The 19555-nt window shown below is 47.0% G+C and overlaps 2 protein-coding genes across 2 annotated transcripts; one reads left to right on the forward strand and one right to left on the reverse strand.

Moving 5' to 3' along the window:
• Positions 1-366: 366 nt before the first annotated feature.
• LOC146182268 (uncharacterized) lies at positions 367-4243 on the reverse strand. The gene is made up of 3 exons (XM_084575922.1): positions 4059-4243; positions 3051-3797; positions 367-1356 (listed from the first exon to the last, which is right to left on the reverse strand). The coding sequence occupies exons 1-3, from the start codon at positions 4241-4243 to the stop codon at positions 408-410; spliced, it is 1881 nt and encodes a 626-aa protein (XP_084432048.1). The 3' UTR covers positions 367-407.
• A 6108-nt stretch (positions 4244-10351) lies between these two features.
• Positions 10352-19433, forward strand: mRpS35 (mitochondrial ribosomal protein S35). The gene is made up of 8 exons (XM_084577332.1): positions 10352-10588; positions 11093-11169; positions 11888-12113; positions 13480-13619; positions 15814-15923; positions 16584-16653; positions 17382-17507; positions 19026-19433. The coding sequence occupies exons 1-8, from the start codon at positions 10444-10446 to the stop codon at positions 19248-19250; spliced, it is 1119 nt and encodes a 372-aa protein (XP_084433458.1). The 5' UTR covers positions 10352-10443; the 3' UTR covers positions 19251-19433.
• The last annotated feature ends 122 nt before the right edge of the window (positions 19434-19555 follow it).

The following is a 19555-nucleotide window of genomic DNA, read 5'->3' on the forward strand; positions in this document are numbered from 1 at the left end:
TTTGAATATTTTAACTTAATTTTATCCGAGGCTACGGGCACACGCCAAGAAACTAATTGGATCACTTGGCGCGAAGTTTGGTAAATCTATAGAATCTACGTTCATATATCTTCTTTATAGGAAATAAGCAGTTATATGAGGACCAAAGCATGGGCAAGAAACGCGTAGTCCTTGCAGACACTCCAGCAAGGGCCAATTCCTGCCATGAGGCTAACTGTTCATCATCTCGCAGATAATCTCTAAAAGGAGTAAGTTGTTGCAGCGCAGTTGACCTGGAAATAACCCCATGCCCTTTTAGCCCAGCGCAGTTGGTCTGGCAATGACTAACTCCCATGCTCTTTTCGAGACAAGAGTGTAGACACGTGACATTCGAACCGAGGCTTTAATTGGCACAGAAAATGCGGGAGCTATTGTTGTAGCACGTCGGCAATTTTGAGGTGGCGCACAATGGCGCGCCAACATTCAGCGTTGAGCTTGTCGCACTGAGTGCTTCCATCTGACGTTGGGTGGCACGAAAGAGATGTCTTGACAATGCCCGTGATGACGAGGTAATTGTCGAGCAAAAAGTTCCTGGCGGACGCTTTCGCCAGCAGTGCTTCGCATTCCGTCAGTTCCGAATTCTTCATCAGATGGTCAAGGAAGCATGGTTTCTCGGAGAAAAGTTCGAAACCTTCTGCGCACCGCCTGTCCTTGGCGCGAAGGACAACAAAGTCGAAGGCGCGGTTCAAAACGCCCCGGTTCCGCCACAACATGTCGAAAATCGCCGACCGCGTACGTCTGGACATGCATGTCTCTGGGATTTTGAGTTCCACGATGACCGGGTTCAACGAGAACCCACGGGCCAGTTCTTGTACCACCTGGTCGGAAACCAATTCCAAAACTGTGAGCTTGAACTTTGTGATCCTCCTATTGCGAGCGAAGAAATCCGACATGGCTGAAGCAGTTTCAACGGCCAACACAAGGCTGGCCACAGACAGTTCGCGTATGCTTTCGTTGGCTTCCAGGGCGCTGAGAATCTTCGGGATGAGTTGACCTTTGTCTCTCTGCATGAAGATGTCGATGCTCCTGATGGATCGATTGACCCTCAGCATCTCACACAGCGCTGTTGCCTTTCCTCGTGTATTTTCGCCGATGAGGGCGCTGATTGCTCGCACTCGGGTGTTGGAAGCGAGGGCATTGAAGAGAGCATTCAGCTGGGCGTCGGAGATGTTACATATGTCGAGCTTCCCGAGCTGTTCAGGCCAAGATGCATGACTGACTAGGCGAGCCGACAACACCAGCAGGTCAGGATCACTCAACGAAAGCAGTACGCGGTTATAACCGTCATCGTGTGCCAATTTTCCCGCGAGGGCTAGCCTGAAAGACGAGAAATGGATTTCTTTTTAGTAAACGAGAGATGCAGTTAAGCAGCGCGGAAAGTTGGGCGAGTTGGTGCACGTTCACGATGAAAACAATAGCACAAATGAGCGCGACATCATTACCGTCCTTCACGTTCCTTTTGAGCTATTGTTTTCATCGAGGTACAGTTATTATCTCAACAGCGCTTTGTAGGCGGTGGTGAATAAGGGAGAAAAAAAAAAAAAGAAGACAGAAAGAAACTTATAGCGCCAAACTATGCATGACGTGATGCTCCTCCGGGGTGGCGCAGTTGTTACCGCGCTCGACTACTGTTGCCAAGGGTGCGGGATCGAATCCCGGCCTCGGCCGCCGCTTTTCGATGGAGGGGGGAAACTAGGCGCCCGTGTACTATGCGATGTCAGTGCACGTTAAAGAACCCCAAGCGGTCGAAATTTCCGGAGTCCTCCACTACGGCGTCTCTCATAGCCTGAGTCGCTTTGGGACGTTAAAACACACAAAACAAACCTATTATGTCGTGATGGCCAGTCGTCTAGCGCCAAAGTGATACGCCAAAAGCTCATCAATCGCAGTATGTGCGGCGATATAAGACAACACAGATCCAATCGCACACGTCTGTAGAACACTCGCGCAGTGTTGTGCGCAAAAAATGATGCGGAATTCTTATTGATAAATTGTAAGTGCGCCTAAAGGAGTTGCCATAGGTTATCGTACAAATCTTATCGCAAAAGTAAGCGTATGGGAGTAAAAATTTTAGACAGTCAAGAGGACCAATTTCATTTACGTATCCATGCGACTGCTGTTGTTTCACATGATGGGTGAGCTTTATTGGATATCATTTATTTGCGAAGCAATAATGAAATATTGCAAGATATATTGTTATAACCTTCCGTAGCGTATCAAAAGATCCGCTTTAATGTTATTTTTCTAAGTTCGCAACCGGCAGTTAAAACTTGCATAGGAACACAGTGAACTGTTTCTGAAAAATAGTTCTAAGGTAGCATGGAACATTGTAGGACACTTTTAAGAACATTTTGATAAAAATGGTATGAGCTTCCAACGGATATCGAATTTTTGTTTCTGTGCCCAAAACAAGTAACTAAGCGTGGCACAGAAAAAAAGAAATGGGATTCGTTTTTGAAAATAGGGAGTAGACTACAAGCCTACTAAAGGAGGACCTGCGTATATATTGATTGTTACGGTGCAATTGTACAATACTTAAAATTATGCTCAGAAACATTTTCCAAAAATTTTTGGGTACCTACGTAGGCTGAAAAGATGTATGACTTTCACAACTTATTCGTATACTGGACGATGTACTATCATGAGCAATATCACACGAGCGCGAGGCAGATAGCCTCGAAACCCACTTGGGGCGATACGGTGCGGCCGCTGTGGGAAACAAAAGGGAAAGGGCGCAGTTAACGGAACCATGGCTCCCTTTCCACTTTGTTTCCCACAGCGGCCGCACCGTATCGCCCCAAGTGGGTTTCGAGGCTATCTGCCACGCGCTCGTGTGTTCTTGCTCATATTGCTCATGATAGTACACAATTCCCACCATTCAAAATAAAGATCAAGTAACTGCTAATAGGTAAAGTAAAACGCTGTCGTTTTCGCACTCAATGGACACATGATCCGAGGGGCTACGAAGTATCTAGGGAGTGAAAATATGCGGACGGCATTAGCCAACGTACCTGTCCCCCCTGGAAGCTGAGAAAAGAGGGAAAACTATCTTCTTTAACGTGGTGTTATTGCGAAGCGCGCCGCACAGTGCCAAGACGCCGTGCACGCGCACCACGGCACCCGTGAAATCCAGTATTTGCAGAGCGGTATTCTTCGAGAGCGCTTCAGCCAGGCGCACCAAACAGATGTCGGCGATGTCTCCAGCCAAGCCCAGCTGATGGAGGCAAGTGTTCTTGCTCAGTGCCGACGCTAAGGCAGGCCCGCAGCTCGCATCAATAACGTTCCGCGAGCAGATCAGCAGCGACTGCAAGCTGGTGTTCATCTCAAGTGCAGCAAACAGGTCCTTGAGTGAGCTGCTACACTTACCGATGTACAGTTGGAGTGCCGTCAGAGTTACGTTGGTCCTGATGGCCTGGGCTACGACGGAAATATTTTGCTTTGTGTTGACTATATATCGGAATTTCTTGACACTCGCCAAGCCCTGCACGAGCTGAGTGTCTGGGTCCGCGCTGAGGAAGCCATCGTCTTGATGCGTGCACATAGCAACAGTCATCGACTCGCACTTGTCGAGACCATGTAGAGCGCCGACTATGCGCCGCGATAGTTTCGTATCGACGACCTCGACAGACTTGAGCGAGGTCGAGTTGCGCCTCAGCAGTTTGATCAGTCCTGGTTCAAGGCTGCCGTCACTGGAGAATATCTTAAGTTCCTCGAGGCCTAGAATGGCCTCGATTTCTTCTTCCGGCAGGAAGCAATGGCTGGATTCGTGGGGAGCGGTGTCTGCGCATAACCTTATACCAAAGCCGCGAATGCTACAGACGTTGCTTTGTCCTGATGGCGGACGCAAGCGAATTGGGATAGGAGCTTGCTCCGAGCTGGTGTCTTCGGGACGAGAAGTGCACGAGAGATAAAGCTCATTGATACAGCCGCCATGATGTTCGACGAGCCACGAAATTAGAAAAGCCGCTTCGCGTGCTGCGGTCTTGCGACGTTTATCTACGGCACCGTGCCACACGTACCGAAGGATTAGCCTTCCTGGATGGAACTCGACGAGCTCGTAGGAGAGTCCCCAGAGTACTTGGTTCCAGGCTGGCACCTCGGTAATGAGCCAGCACCTGTCGCTGGGCTCTTTGGAGGAGCACGCCCTCGCAAAATCAAGACGGTCCTTCCAAGGATAGGTTGTTGGTATGCTGTTGCTGCACATGGCTCACCCTGGCAGAAGAAGAGGTGAAGGCCCGACGATGTGATCGCTACGTACGGGTTCCTTCGAAATGGAGAACTGGGCCTCGCGAAGGACTGCTCGCGTTCTGACGTCACTACACGCGCTACATCGCAGGCATGTTCGTCTTCCTCTTCCAAGAGCCAGCCAAGTGGGGGGATTAAGATGGTATTTCCGGTGGTCTCACATAATGTGGTATATCTTATGACTGTGATGCTAATGATGTATATGCGAAACGACGGCTTAGTAAGCGAGTATAAAAGTGAATGGACGTGAATGAGGATCCCTAAAGTCAGTCGGCATTCGGGAGCTTTTGAATTTAATGCGACATACCTCTAAATGCGGAAGTTTCCCCTCCCCTCCCCCCTCCCAAATTTTTTCTCACTTGAATGGATGAGGAATGTCAGTTATGACATGGGAGCATTTGAGCTATGCCGGCTGTTTAGCGAAGATGAACCAGAATTTTTAATAGGATTTATGAGGTGTACAGGTGACTTCATCGGCCTTAGAACATCATTGTTGGCTGACTTTAGAAAATCGGTGAATCATGATAACTAGTTGGCTGCTTAACTAAATTCGAATAGTTTACTTTTGGCTATCACGGTTAGATATGTACTGAATGCAATCAGATTTGCAGCCGGCAGTTAGTAACAATCATATAAATTTATAACATTTCGAAAACGCGATCAGCGCTGCGGCTCAACGCGTCCACCGTGTGCCCCTTTGGAAAAAGCGCGCGCAGCGAAGCGATGTCAATGTACACGTCACTCCGGAGCCTGATGTTAGCCTAAATAATAGAGAAGCTGTCGCATGGAGGTGGCTACAAACTAATACCTTCACGAACCCTGTCTGGGCGTTTCACGCGCTGCCAGACCTTAGGGACAATGATCTGTGCAAGCACTGTGGGGCGAGATGGACCCTCGACCACATAATTTGTGAGTACCCACAATCCCCAGTGATAGGACTAAATATAACATGCAGAGAAGCCCGGGATACCCTGCTGCCAAGCGCGGAGCCTGCGATCCAGCACCGCACCGTCCATCTGGCGGAAGAGGCCGAATAAGCCAAGGGCTACCTGCCAGCCTCTAATCCGCGGGCTCACGACTCCCCGTCTTCCCCGGCACACGTGCCGGGGCGGGGAATTCGAGGACGCCCATTTCCGATGGAAATAAAAGTTGTGCAACCAACCAATCAACCAACCTGCCACATGAATTGCCGTGCGCCGCCTACGCTGCAGAGGTTGCCGCTGGTAGTGGTGTTCTAGCCCACACAGAACAGAGGCCACGCTGCAGGTGCACCACTCAGTGACGTGTAGTGCATGTGATTGATGTCGCTTTGCGGTCTGTCGTAAAATCGTTAAGCCGCATTGCAACGCCGATGGGAAGTCGCATTTTGAAAATTTTATACAGTGATATGTCTATAACTAGCTGCCAGATACAAACCTCCAATTGTGTTTAAGCATCTATGTATAATAGTTAAATTAGAATTAATTTGAACAGCTCCCTATACTCTTGGAGAGAAAGAAGGAGAAAACTTTGCGGTCGAAAAAGAGTTACAGGAGCTGGTGGCTTAGGCGACTTCTTCGGTAGAGTTCGGGTTGCGTAGCACTTTCTCTGGGGCTTCTATATGAGGGAGAGCCTTGAGAGGCGGAGTCCTCTTACGCAATCTCATAGGATATGGTTAAGGTTGGCTGTTTTCCGACACTTTATTAATGGAAGTTGAGCTGATGCAGTAAGAAAACATGTTCGCGTAAACAGCAGGGTTGGGAAATGAGTTCGTCTGCAGTTTCCTACAGACGACTTGCTATCTTGCTAGGGACTTATTGCATGGTGGTGTGCGAAAACTCCTAGAAAATTTAAAATGTTCGAAAAGATCGCTGTGTGTTATCAGTCCCCTTATTTCGAGTTCCCCTGAATCGGGTTTCGTCACTCTAGAATGCTATCAGTCTAGCGGGCAGCATTCTGTTGCTGCAGCGAAGGAGGCGGGAAACACTGTTTCTTAAAGGGCCACTGTCCAGGGTCCCTTTTAAGCAAAGGAGCCCAGTGTTTCGATCAGGTACCGGAGATAGTCTGTGCAAAATGCTACAATGACACGCGCGCCGCAAAGCATCGAAAATACAATTCAAAGCTCCCACATGCTCTCCTTGGGGAGCCAGCTTCCCCGTTTCCTGCGCTGGCCCGTCGAGCCACAGTAATGACGTAGTTCCAGCGTACGACGTCCATTGGTCCGTCTCGCAGACTGACGGGTGATTTCCCTCGCCACGGCCAGACTGATTCCAGCGGCGTGCGCTCCCTCGGCCGTTCTTTTTTTTCTTTTCGCGCTCGCGGAGTGCCACGCCCCACCTCCCGCCAAACGCAGAGGAGGAAGGGGAATTTGTCTTGCGGAGGCTAGATGACCTCGGGCAGGAGAGTGAAAAACTTTTGCGAGGAAACGGAAGGAGAGAACCATGACAGAATCGGGTGATTGAGGTGGCTGTAACTGCGTTATTAGTTACTCTTTTCAAAAACATTTTGCGGCCTTGCGTTCTAGGGGCGAAGTCTCACAGTCACCGGGGAAGAAAATATTTTCGACCGGAGGGTGGAGAGTGGGCAAAGGGCCACTGTCCAGGCAAGGACCTTTTAGGCGAAGGAGCCCAATGTTTCGATCAGGTACCGGGGATAGTCTGTGCAAAATGCTACAGTGACACGCGCGCCGCAAAGCAACGAAAATACAAATCAAAGCTCTCTCATGCTCTCCTTCGGGAAGCCAGCTTCCCCGTTTCCTGCGCCGGCCCGTCGAGCCACAGTAATGACGTAGTTCCCGCGAACGACGTCCATTGATTGGTCCGTCTCGCTGTCTGAGGGTGAACGATCGGTCTACTGCTCGCTGCGCGCTTTTTCCTCGCCACGGCCCGACTGAATCCAGAGACGCGCGCTCCCTCGCCCGTTTTTTTTTTTTTTTTTTCGCGCAGGCGGAGTGCCACGCCCCACCTCCCGCCAAACGCGAAGGAGGAAGGGGGAATTTGTCTTGCGGAGGCTAGACGACCGGGTAGGAGAGTGGAAAACCTTTGCGAGACAACGGAATGAGAGAAACACGACAGAATCGGGTGATTGGGGTGGCTGTAACTGCGTTATTATCTACTCTTTTCAAAAACATTTTGCGACCTTGCGTTCTGGGGGCGAAGTCTCACAGTCACCGGGGAAGAAAATATTTTCGACCGGAGGGTGGACAGTGGGCCTTTAACTCCTACGAAGGAGACGAGCTTTTGTCGCCGTGAGGAAGTTGTTTGCCTCAGCTTCCTCAGCCACAGCGTTCTCTCCTAGCTCTAGCGCAAACAATGCACTCCACATCACTTAAAGGCCTAGCCTCATATATACCCTGATATAACTCATAAACCTCATATAAATCTCGTATATGAACCTCCGATAACTAACTAACACGGTTTCTTAACTTCTACGAAGGAGACGAGCTTTTGTCGCTGTGAGGAAGTTGTTTGCCTCAGCTTCCTCAGCCACAGCGTTTATCTCCTAGCTCTAGCGCAAACAATGCACTCCACATCACTTAAATGCTTAGCCTCATATATATACTGATATAACTCATAAACCTCATATAAATCTCGTATATGAACCTCAGCATAGCCTCCTACCTCAGATAACTGACTGACTGACCGACCGACCGACCGACCGACTAACCAACCAACCGACCAACGAACTAACTTTCCAAAGTGTTCAGTAAAACGGCGAGTCGGTACATAGACAAAAAAAAAAAAAACAGCGCAGAAATGAAACAATAGCGAACACGGGACCATCGCTGTCAACCTTGAAAGTAGGGAAGTCGAAGTTGAAAAAAAAAGTTTTGTTTTCCAGCAGAAGCCATCAGCCGCGGCGACCGTTTGGTGGTTAATTAGTGAAAAGACATTTAAACGCGCTGCACAATTAAGGCAGTGACATACCAGCGTTTTAAACGAAGAAAAAACTTTTTGTAAAGCTCGGCAGCAATAAACGACACAAAGCCGAAAGTGAGTATGAGACGCGCAGGAGGCTCGGTGCTTCCATGACACCATAGCTCGGTGGAAACGACACGTTCGCTGCTGACGCGTTGGAGTTACTACGGTGCCATATCCGAACTGCCTACTCTACTGCCATGCACTTTCTTTCGCTCCGCCGTTCTCAAATTAACTAGTGACCACGCTGTTGGTAATGTCGAGTCTAATTTTTCTTGCTCCAAGCGGTGCAGCAAAACAGCTTTCTATTTTGAAGTGTGAAGATTGTGTAAGCGACCCATCTATCAAACTGTGTATCTTTATGAAGGCAGGTTTTTGGGTCTTGAACCTATAAAAAAACATGCCTCTTTATATATATTGTTACGGACGACAAGGAAGAAGAAGCGGGCAGTGGCGCGGGCAGGAGCGCTCGCGCTAGGCCCGCGAACATTCATTAAACGTCATCTACCATCGTCATCGGTCATGTTCTGTCTCCTGTCTTCATCGGCTTGCCGCTTCGTAACATTTGGTTGGAGGTGCGGCGTACGGCATCCCCATCCTCGCCTTGGAGCATCGACGCCATCTTCAAGCCGGGACCATCACGTCGAGGGCCCAGTGACATCGCCGAGCAGCTTCGCCCCAGCCCTTCAAGCTCAGACCTGAACAACTACCACCGCCCAGCCCCCAGCCCGGACCTGAGGACAAGGAGAACAGACATACCAATCAGAACCGAGCCGAAGGACCCGAAAGACCCGAATGACCCGAAGGAACCGATGGACACGAACACGCAACCCCCGCCCAAGCTGCCCGACGTGACCTCGAGCCATCGGTCCCATGGACTCTGGTGACGGATGGTCGACAGCTCCAAGGGAGGCGGATCCCCCACGCATCAGGCATCGTACCGGCAAGCCGTTCTATTCTTCCTTCTTCCTCTTCTTCTTCAAGCATCCAGACGCGCCCATAATCATGCCACAAAATCATTAACATCGCTAACTTCCTCGTCCACGATCGGGACGATCGCTCGGTGGCCCCGGGTCATGTTACGGAAGACAAGGAAGAAGAAGCGGGCAGTGGCGCGGGCAGGAGCGCTCGCGCTAGGCCCGCGAACATTCATTAAACGTCATCTACCATCGTCATCGGTCATGTTCTGTCTCCTGTCTTCATCGGCTTGCCGCTTCGTAACATTTGGTTGGAGGTGCGGCGTACGGCATCCCCATCCTCGCCTTGGAGCATCGACGCCATCTTCAAGCCGGGACCATCACGTCGAGGGCCCAGTGACATCGCCGAGCAGCTTCGCCCCAGCCCTTCAAGCTCAGACCTGAACAACTACCACCGCCCAGCCCCCAGCCCGGACCTGAGGACAAGGAGAACAGACATACCAATCAGAACCGAGCCGAAGGACCCGAAAGACCCGAATGACCCGAAGGAACCGATGGACACGAACACGCAACCCCCGCCCAAGCTGCCCGACGTGACCTCGAGCCATCGGTCCCATGGACTCTGGTGACGGATGGTCGACAGCTCCAAGGGAGGCGGATCACCCACGCATCAGGCATCGTACCGGCAAGCCGTTCTATTCTTCCTTCTTCCTCTTCTTCTTCAAGCACCCAGACGCGCCCATAATCATGTCACAAAATCATTAACATCGCTAATTTCCTCGTCCACGATCGGGACGATCGCTCGGTGGCCCCGGGTCATGTTACGGAAGACAAGGAAGAAGAAGCGGGCAGTGGCGCGGGCAGGAGCGCTCGCGCTAGGCCCGCGAACATTCATTAAACGTCATCTACCATCGTCATCGGTCATGTTCTGTCTCCTGTCTTCATCGGCTTGCCGCTTCGTAACAAATATATATATATATATATATATATATATATATATATATATATATATATATATATATATATGAAAATCAGTTGTGAGTCTGCGCTTGTTGTGTTTCCTTCTCGTCCTTGTATCTTTGTGAACAGTACCTTCATCACGCTTGACCGAATTGGCGAACAATGCTTTCTTCAATTCAAATTGGTCGCCATCGTCACTGCAAATTTGACATCGATGTAGAAATTTAGAAAGCTACTAGCGCCACACGGCATGAAGTGGTAGATCTGAAATATTGGTGTCATGTTTGCTGCGCACGTCTGGAAACGAAGAGGGGCATGGTTTCGGCGTGGTTTGTTTCGCGCGTAGTGTTCCTTTGGTGGTTCGCACTCTCAGCTGTGTGATTGAAATGCCGCCTGCACATAGCATCGCGTTTCTTCGCGATGCACACTACTGCCTCAGAAAGCTTTCACCTGCATCAAACACTGTACTGTCGCGGAAGATGTCTTTCGTTTCTGCTGAAGACAAATCGGACACTGTGAATTTAGACGAAGGTGAGTGATCGCATTAATGTGTAATCAAAAGACTTTTTTTGTTCTTCTAGTCATTCGTTATTCTCGCTGATTTAGATGACGTCTAGTTTGATAAGTTTAATTACTTCTCCCGGGATAGAGATTTCACACATTTGACTGCAACGGAGTGCATTAGTGATTGCTTTCGCTCGTGGGGCATCGTAAACTCACACTGACGTGATTTAACTGGTTAGGAAGCCACGCTGTGATCATGCCATTTCAGTACATTATGTGACTAACTAGTCCATTAATAGCAGCACACTCCAAAGCTTCACGACTAAAAACAGCGCACTCTGTAAGACACCAAATGGAACACGAAAAAACAGCACCAGCACTTAGTGTGCGCTGTTATTCATTATGAATTTTCACCAAGTAGCCCAAACATGCTTTGCTACGTTCCAGCGCGCATTCTAGTTGGTGTAGTGTTAGGCAGGCAACCAGTGAACACTTCACCGTTCGCATGAATACCGTAATTCTTATTCACAGATCGCAAGTTTCGAAAGCTGGATCTATACAAGCCCAAGGAAGCGAGGAAGCCAAAGAGGGAAGAAATCAAGTTCGATGTAAGCTTCTACTTCTTTCATGTGTTTATTCACCTGCAAGCCGAGCTAGCAGTTTGCTACAGGCTGTTATCGGCCTTTTTACTTTTGAGCCTGAATTTCGTTGGAAGTTTGTTTCAAACCTTGAACAAGGTACCATTTCCACCAGAGGTTAATTAACGGTTTGTCGCTTGCGCATAGTTCATAAAAGAGCACTGCTCGGGTTGTGGCGTTCTTGATGTTGGTTGATGTTGGACTTCGTTGCTTATACACTGACCTCCTTATTTATAATGTACAGTCATCATTAGTTATGCCATCTTGAATGATTTTGTTGAAGCAGTGTGTAAAATGTGCTTCGAGACGTGGCGAAACGTGCATAAAATCTTATGGTATAATGGAAAGTGCATGTTTTAGGAAGTGTTATATTAGGATGCAGCGTAAAGAAACTGCAGTCGGCATTACCTGCAGAGTGCTACCAACCTTTCTAGTAAAGGAAATTAATATTTTGATGTTTAATGAATATAACATTGTTAAGTAAGCCAAAGGAAGCAGCAATGTAATGCTTTTTAACGTGCCTTTGTTCAGCTTTTATAATGGTTCCTCCTCGTTACAGAGGACTTCTATGCTGGTCATGAATACGAGCACAGCTCCACTGTGTGCAATCTATCCCATGCTGTGCGCATGCTCAGTGCATTCAACTTCGAATTCAGTTCACTTCTTTGTTCGGCTGCTTTGCGAGCAGGTCCCACAGCCACGCAGCGAGCGTATGCCTGTGGACCAGGACTGGCCTAGCGTTTGGCCCACGGCGCAGTCCTTCCGACCCTCGGTGGTACCACTTCCACTGCGCCAGGGGTACAACCCCAAGGGGGCACCACCGGGCAAGTACGCCAACCTGGAGCTCATGAAGGTTCCTAACTTCCTTCATCTGACGCCCGCCCATCTCGCCAAGCATGCGAAGGTCCTCCGACGTGAGTGATCAAGTCGTGGTTGTTCAGCACTCTTGAAGCAACGATTGGCTGTACTGACCTTCATGCTTACAGGACGCAGTTATTGATCACATTGCAGTTTTGATGAACTGAGGAAGTTTTGGCAATGTTTGAATGTTGCAGTTTTCAGGCTGTTGTCATGCCCGAGTACAAGTTGTACTGCCTTGCAAACGGCCTTTTAAAGCGATAGTCATAAAGACCTCATTCTTAAAAAAATCTTGTGGCGGCGTTGTGAGTAAAAAATTATGGTGTGCCTCTGGCCGGTAGTAGTGTCTGGTAGGTGGTAGTGGATTGCACTGATGAAAAGGTCAGAAAAATATATATATATACACTGGAGAGAATATGGGAGTAGTATAAAAACAGCATATCCATATGCACTTGATATTCCTGTCTGTTTTTGCTGTTCCTGTCATTGAGTTCTTGAAAGGGGTAAGAGTTTTCTACAAATGAGGTGTATATCTGTGAATGTGCTACATCTGTAATCTTCCAAACTATTATTCTGTGGTCGCAAATTACGGTGTAACCAGCCACTGCAGTCCATTTTATTTTACAACTTGGATGTTTGGGTACTTTTGCTGGCCTGATTCAGTGCTTGTTAATTAGATCTTGGGACATAGTATTGCTGAATATGTTTACCAACAGATAATATTCAACGAAGCTAGCATGAGGAACCAAGTGTGCCCTCTCCCCACTCTCTCTATCTTCTGGAAGGCAACAGGAAATAGTGCAAGCATGGACAAACTAATAAAATAAGCAGTGAAACATTTGGTACTTAATTATAATGCCACTTGACGATGTACACGATACCCTACTATAACTTATATTTACAAACAGGATACCATTCACCTTGTTCACAATGAAATTGTTGAGGTTAATTAAACAGAAGCACACATTTCGAGCGAAGTGCAGTCATAAAATCCAGCCACACCCTCAATCCTTTTGTTCTCTTTCTAGTCTGTAGCTTTCCCACTGCTTTTTTTTCTTGTACTGGGAGACTAATAATCTGCCAGAAACTAGCTGAAGGATTTCAAGTGAAACTTTTGGTGTTCTTTTGGAAACATTTGGTGTTAGAAGTAGCATTAAGAAGAGAGATTTCTTTTTTTTTTTTTTTTTTTACGCTAATTTGTAGTGAGGTAGTCCGCATACACAGTTCTCTTTGTCATCTAACTACACGAGGACAGACATTATTCGTTGACATAACAACACAATTCTAAACATGCATTGGTAGAACAGGAAAAATACTAGGTTAAGATTTATTACAAAAAGCGAGAGCATACAGGGCATACCAAGGAAAAGTGCATTGCAGGTATCTTACACTTTGCTTTGCGTGCTTTGTTTCCGTTCGCAGCATTCTGCACTCCGTGGCCAGCCGGTCTTGAGACGGATGAAAAGTGTGAGGAACATTTCCCAGTGGAGGTGATCGACAGTGACTACTGCCACGCAAGCCCATCTATCAGGGATACCCGTGCTAGGATAGTCACGCTCAGGGTATGTAGCAGTGTTTGCTTCTTCAGGCCTTGGCATGTGTGCGCTATATTTCTCAGTTTCTCTGCAATACTAGTTGCTACTTTTGGCCATTGTAGATTTTGATGGGCAGCCTTTAAGGGGGGACCCTGGTCTTGAGACAATATTTTTTATTTACTGGTAGATGTTGATAAAAGTTGCACCATTTATGCAGCTTTTTGTGCTGATTTCAAATATGCACATTAATTTTATGTGAGCCATTTAGTTCTGAAGATATTGAGCACTTTATGTTCTTGTTTGGAGGTGAGCTGTCAGTAAAACTATACGAGTTAATAATAAAAACTGTTGTATCAAATCAATTTAGAACACGCAGAGAATGCAAAAATCAAGATTGAATGTCCTGGTTCCATTTTAACCAAAGTTACAGCTTGTCAAAGTTCAGAGGCCAAAAAGCCACCTTCACACTCCAGAAAACATGCAATTTTATAAACTTTCCTCATTAAATACCACAAATTCATTTATATTTTTGCACTGTACATGAGTTTACCTTTTTGGTGCAAAAGGAATTATAGCAATATCATAAGTAGAACCACAGATATCGCACCTCCAAACATGTACCATCCTCAATATTTTGATTTTGAAAAATTGAGGAAAAACGTGATGATAAATTTTTGAAGCACCAAAGCTAACAGTAACTCATTAAAGTTGGTTCTGACTGGCTCCTGATGCCAATGCATCATTTCCCATTAATATAATTCGCCCTCAAAGAATGAAATTTCCGGCGAACGGAACGCATGGTCCGGAGGCTGCCACCAAGACGAGTGCGTTTGCATCGTGACCTCCGCAAAAGTTGGTGCCAAGGTCTGGCGCGCGATCGCCATTCTTACGTTCATGCAGTAAACGCAGTCGGCCTGCAACTAGTGATAAGCGACCGTTGCTCGTCTTGCACCGCGTAGCATTCAGAAGAAAGTTCATTTCGACAAGATTTGGGATTCTGCACAATCCTCTCTATGTTCCGCGTGTCGCGGGACGCTGCTTCGCGACTGCCGCTGCGGCTGGTCGCGGCACTGCCTCCAGGGCGATCTATCCCGGCGTTGAAAGCAGCACTTGCTCATCTGCACCCTCATGGTTCCGTACGCGGCATATCGTGCCGCTCCTCGCTATCGCACTGAGCACGACCGGCTATGCTACGCAGTTATCAGGCCAGATAACCAGATGCGGCGATGCAGCGTCCCCAGCGGGTTTATCTCCTCTCGCTACTTTGTTTTAGGCTAATAATGAAACGGTGAATCTCAATATTGCGCATTTCGCGTTGTGGTTACGATGAGGGAACGGCGCTAGGCCGACTAGGCCTAAAGGAGAGACCTTTTCAAAATGGCACCGGACTGCGAGCAGTCGACGCCGCCAGCCAACCAAAGCTCGCCTTTTGCTTACGTGCAGTGGGAGTCCAATAGCAGGGCGTGTTTCACGCAATTTTGTTCCTTTGTTTTCCGCTTCGGTGGGCTCGCTCATGGTCACCAACCGAGATATAGGAATGGCCTGAATCACGATCTTTCGAACGACACCAAGATTATGCTCGCGGATCGCGTATTTCTCGAACTGCGGGAGATCGAAATTCGGCGCAATTTGACCTCAGTTTAAAGGGCCACATGCGCAGGTTTTCGTCTTTGGAACGCTGTAACACGCAAATTAGGCAATATTTTTCAACGAAACTTCGGAGATAGCTGCGGAAAGATCTCAGAATCGCGAAAACGAGAAGATTGAAAATCCGATTTTCTGACCGATTTTCGGCTGCAAAGACCCGGGTCCCCCCTTAACTAGTGCACGTTTTAGTGGCGTGAATATGCGCGGTTCGAAATAAATAGTGCAAAGCCACACTGTCGTTGATTTAGACTTGGAGCCCTAACGTTATTGGTATGAGCTAAAAAAATCGAAGATGTAATTTTGAGTTAACAGCGGGAACATTGCTGTTTACGCACCAAATGCGTGGAGCCGCGAGGGGGAAAAAATTGCACTGTGTTGCCGGCCTAAACGTTGCTAAGATACAAGTCAGGATGGTCTACTGTTGCAGAAGTAGCCATTGCTACAGTAGCAACAAACTGAGTGTTGCTGTTGGCAACCAGATTGCAGGTAGGTTGAGGGAAACATCATTGACTGCTTTTAGTGTTTGACGGGGTGAAAACAGCACGAACTAAGAGTAGTCTTCACTGTCATGCAGGTGAAGCTGTCTAACCTGGAGCTTGACTACCATGCCAGAGACAAACTTCTTCGGTTGGCTGGAGATCGTTACGACCCTGCTACTGATGTCCTTACTATTGTCACCGACAGGTAGATCATGCTGCTACAGCTCAGTGGAATCTACGTCCATGTTTGTGTTGACTGCCACACTGCGTCCTCAACAGACTTTAGGGTTTTCCTTGTGCACTTTCACGGTCGGCACCAACTGCTAAGCTGCTGTTGAAGGCCATCGTTTTGGAAATGCAACAGTATAATTATGTTTGGTAAAGGCAACCTATCTATCACACATGTATAAATCTCCCCTGTGAGCAGAAATGAAAAGAGTATTTTGCCAAGTTCTCTTGGCCAAATGAAGTTAACTAAAATACTGTAACAGACATGCTCTGAGAAAGAAAACAGAAGTTGTGACTTTCGTGAAACTTATAGGCAAATGCTACCATGTTTTTTAACCATGTCCTAACTAATAAGGCTTTAGTTCCCGCCGTTTTGCCAAAAATTGCAAATTTTAGCATTTTCATAGAATTCTGTCTTAGTGCATATATATAGTATATATATATTTATATTTTAATGATGCTACGTTTGTGGATGTCAGTAGAAATAATAATGGTTAGAATACAAGCACTTTGTCTTGAATCCTCCGTTCTTTTTTTTTTTCTTTTCTTTAACCATAGATTCTGGTAATGAGTAAAGTCCCGCTGATTCCTTGATATGCCTTTTGTTTTCATTACCACCCTTTGTGCCACATTACAGGTGTCCCCTGAAGAAGCAGAACTACGAGTATGCCCATTACCTCCTCACTGCTGTATATCACGAGTCTTGGGTAAGTTTGTGTGAAGCTGAAAGTTGTTGCCTTAAATGTTTCTTCGAGTGTTACTGCATTGTATTGTAGCTAAAGCTCAGCTGGGCAGTATACTAGTGTAGAGTTGCATCTGGACACCTAGGCACCAACATTGTACTTGATATAATGCCAGGAATGTTTCCATTCATTCTTCTCATTTCTCAGTTCTGAATATAATGTCAATTTCCAGAGCACCCATTTGCTTATCATTTCCTTGCTTAATGGGTAGAGCTGCAGCGATGAGAATAGGGCATACACGCTGGGGAAGCCTTGCAATTATCAAGTTCAGCTGGTGCTACCTGAAACTGCGTAGTGGCAAAAAACCTGTAGGAAATATTATTTTAATGACATCAATTTGCAGGGGAAAAGTAACTACTACTCTGTGACTCTGTGCCGCGGTTTTAGCGAACGAGGAGGCGCACCACGCACATCTCAGTCAGAGGAGCCATGTGGCACAGTTCTATCCACGATCTGCCTCGCAAATGGTAAAAGAGGGTAGCAGAGGATGTCGAGCTGTATGTCTTATCGTTGAAGAATGATTAAATGCATAAAATACACATATAAACAGTGCATAGCATATCTTACTACTAGCATTTTCACGAAGATCTGCTGCAATTGTTTGGTATATATTAGTGGTTACGCTTCCGTCTGCCCAATGCTGCTCAAGCACCCATGAGCACCTTACGAATCCTTTCTCCTTACATTTCCAGAAAACAGAGCCGTGGGAAGCAGATAAAGCAGAATCTGACATGGAGTGCTTCTTGTGGGAAAAGAGCCGGTCAGAAGCCAATGCTGTCCAGTTTGTGAGACGTATGCAGCAGTCACTTGCTGTCCAGGTAGGGCTCTTCTCACGTGCAGTTGGTGCAGGATTCCCAGCCCTCTGCATTTTACTGGGAATCCAGAAAGGCGGGGCTTTCGTGTAAAAACTGCTGCTTGCTCATTGTGGTCAGCAGTTGCTAATCATTCAGCTTTGCGAGCCTGGTACCACAGAAGAGTGGAAATCTGGTCCAGTTGGTAGATTTATGAAAAGGAGGAGAGACATACACCACAGTGAACGGTCATCGTGGTGTGCATCTCCTGCTCCTCATTTTTTGTCTAGTTCTCCTATTCACAGTGCCACACTTTCACAATGTAGCAGCCACAAATGATCACATGTACAAGACTAGTTATTGAAAATAGCCTTATTGAGGTACGAAAATCGCCTCTGCAGCACTGTAATACATTTTGTAGATAACAGAAAAGAAAAAGGCCAACGATGTTAACTAGTAAACTGGTAAACCAGTTTGAATAATTAACTTTTGAACTAGTTAGGTGCCACCCGGCTCAGATGATCAGATCAGTTTTTAGAATTACGACATGATTTATCTCAATGCTATGTCTAAGCAGGCTTTAGCTATCTGATGCGAAAAATCTCTCACTTTCAAAAAAACCTGCATTCTCTGCATAGCCCCTTGCACCATCAGTTAATTATTTTGACTATGTACTATGGCTGTGCTGCAGTGCTTGCTGCTAATTGCTGCTCAAGCCTATGCAGGCTGGAATATGTCTATTTAGGACAGGTAGTGACAGTGGATCCGAACCTTAAGAGTGAAGTAATTGGAATAAGTTTGGGGTGGAGCGCATATGGCAGAGGTATTCTCAGATTATGAATTCTATTTTATCAGTATCCCTCAAGAGGAAATTATATGGCCACTATAGCCTGCCTTTACTTGCCTGTTAAGCAGAAAGATGCGTGCTAATGAAAAAGATTGTGCTTAAACTGAGGGAAACAATTAGTGTAATGCTTAGAGACTGGAAGCATGCAGAGAGAATCAGGGAACAAATACAAATTGGCAACATTCGAAATGAAGAAGAAATGAACATGGGCAGGGCAGATGGTCGCTAAGGGCAACTGACGCGAGTTCTGAGAAAAGAAAATGTAGCTGGGGCAGCAGAAAGTCGGGTGAATTAGATTTGTAAGTTTGCAGGCAACAGGAGAACAGGTATAATTGGAGGGATGTGGAGAGGCCTTTGCCCTGCATTCGGTGTAATCGGGCTGTTGATGATGACTTCATTTGGCAAAAAGCTATAACATGCTTGAATCAACTTGTCGTTGCAATATATGTTTCACATCTTCAGGAAGCATATATGCTTGCCCTCATTCACAATAGCATGTTTCCAGGCTATTGGTGCAATTCCACTTGCATGCGGCTACTTGAACTTTGAGATGAGGGTGTAGGTAGGTGAAAGGGACACATTGGTGGATGTATCCTGTGGAGCAATGTGTCCTCTGAGACATCCTTGTCTCAAACTTCAAGCTGTCTAATTTACATTTCAGGCCTGATGTGAGAGCGAATTGTATTCCTTTTCTACAGGATGAAACTACCCACCCCCATGTGCAGAGCCTGTCACCAGAGTGCACAGATGACGACGTAAAAGCTATTGCTGAAGTGAAGGACTATGGGGAAGCTGTGTGTGAAATCCACAATGGAGGGGAAAGCGACCAGGCCTGGGAAAAGTACAAACGCTCGGTCTGCTCACTCCTAGGTCTCAAACATGCTGAACTCAGCCCAATGGCTGGAGAAGTACAAGCATCGTGAGCTGTGTCATCAGAACTTGGGGAAGTGATTCTGCCCCAAAGATGTTTCAGCAGCGTAAGAGCCGTCAAAGCAGTTGCATTGTGAAAGGGGCAGTACCCGGTGTTTGAAGCCTAAAAAGTGCCGCTGCCGCTACTACTGCTTCTGTTTCCACAGTGTAGAGTAATAAAATATCTTGAAATCATTTGTGTGCCGCCTGTGATGGTTAAACATTGTACGATCAACTCTGATGTAACTTTTGGAACTAACACAAGGTCAATGTACAACTGGTCGCGCAACTTGGAAGAAAACGCGTGCAGCTGCCTACT

This window comes from Amblyomma maculatum, chromosome 8, assembly GCF_055883805.1.
Source record: "Amblyomma maculatum isolate TAMU_Amacu chromosome 8, ASM5588380v1, whole genome shotgun sequence".
Classification (NCBI taxonomy): Eukaryota; Metazoa; Arthropoda; class Arachnida; order Ixodida; family Ixodidae; genus Amblyomma; species Amblyomma maculatum.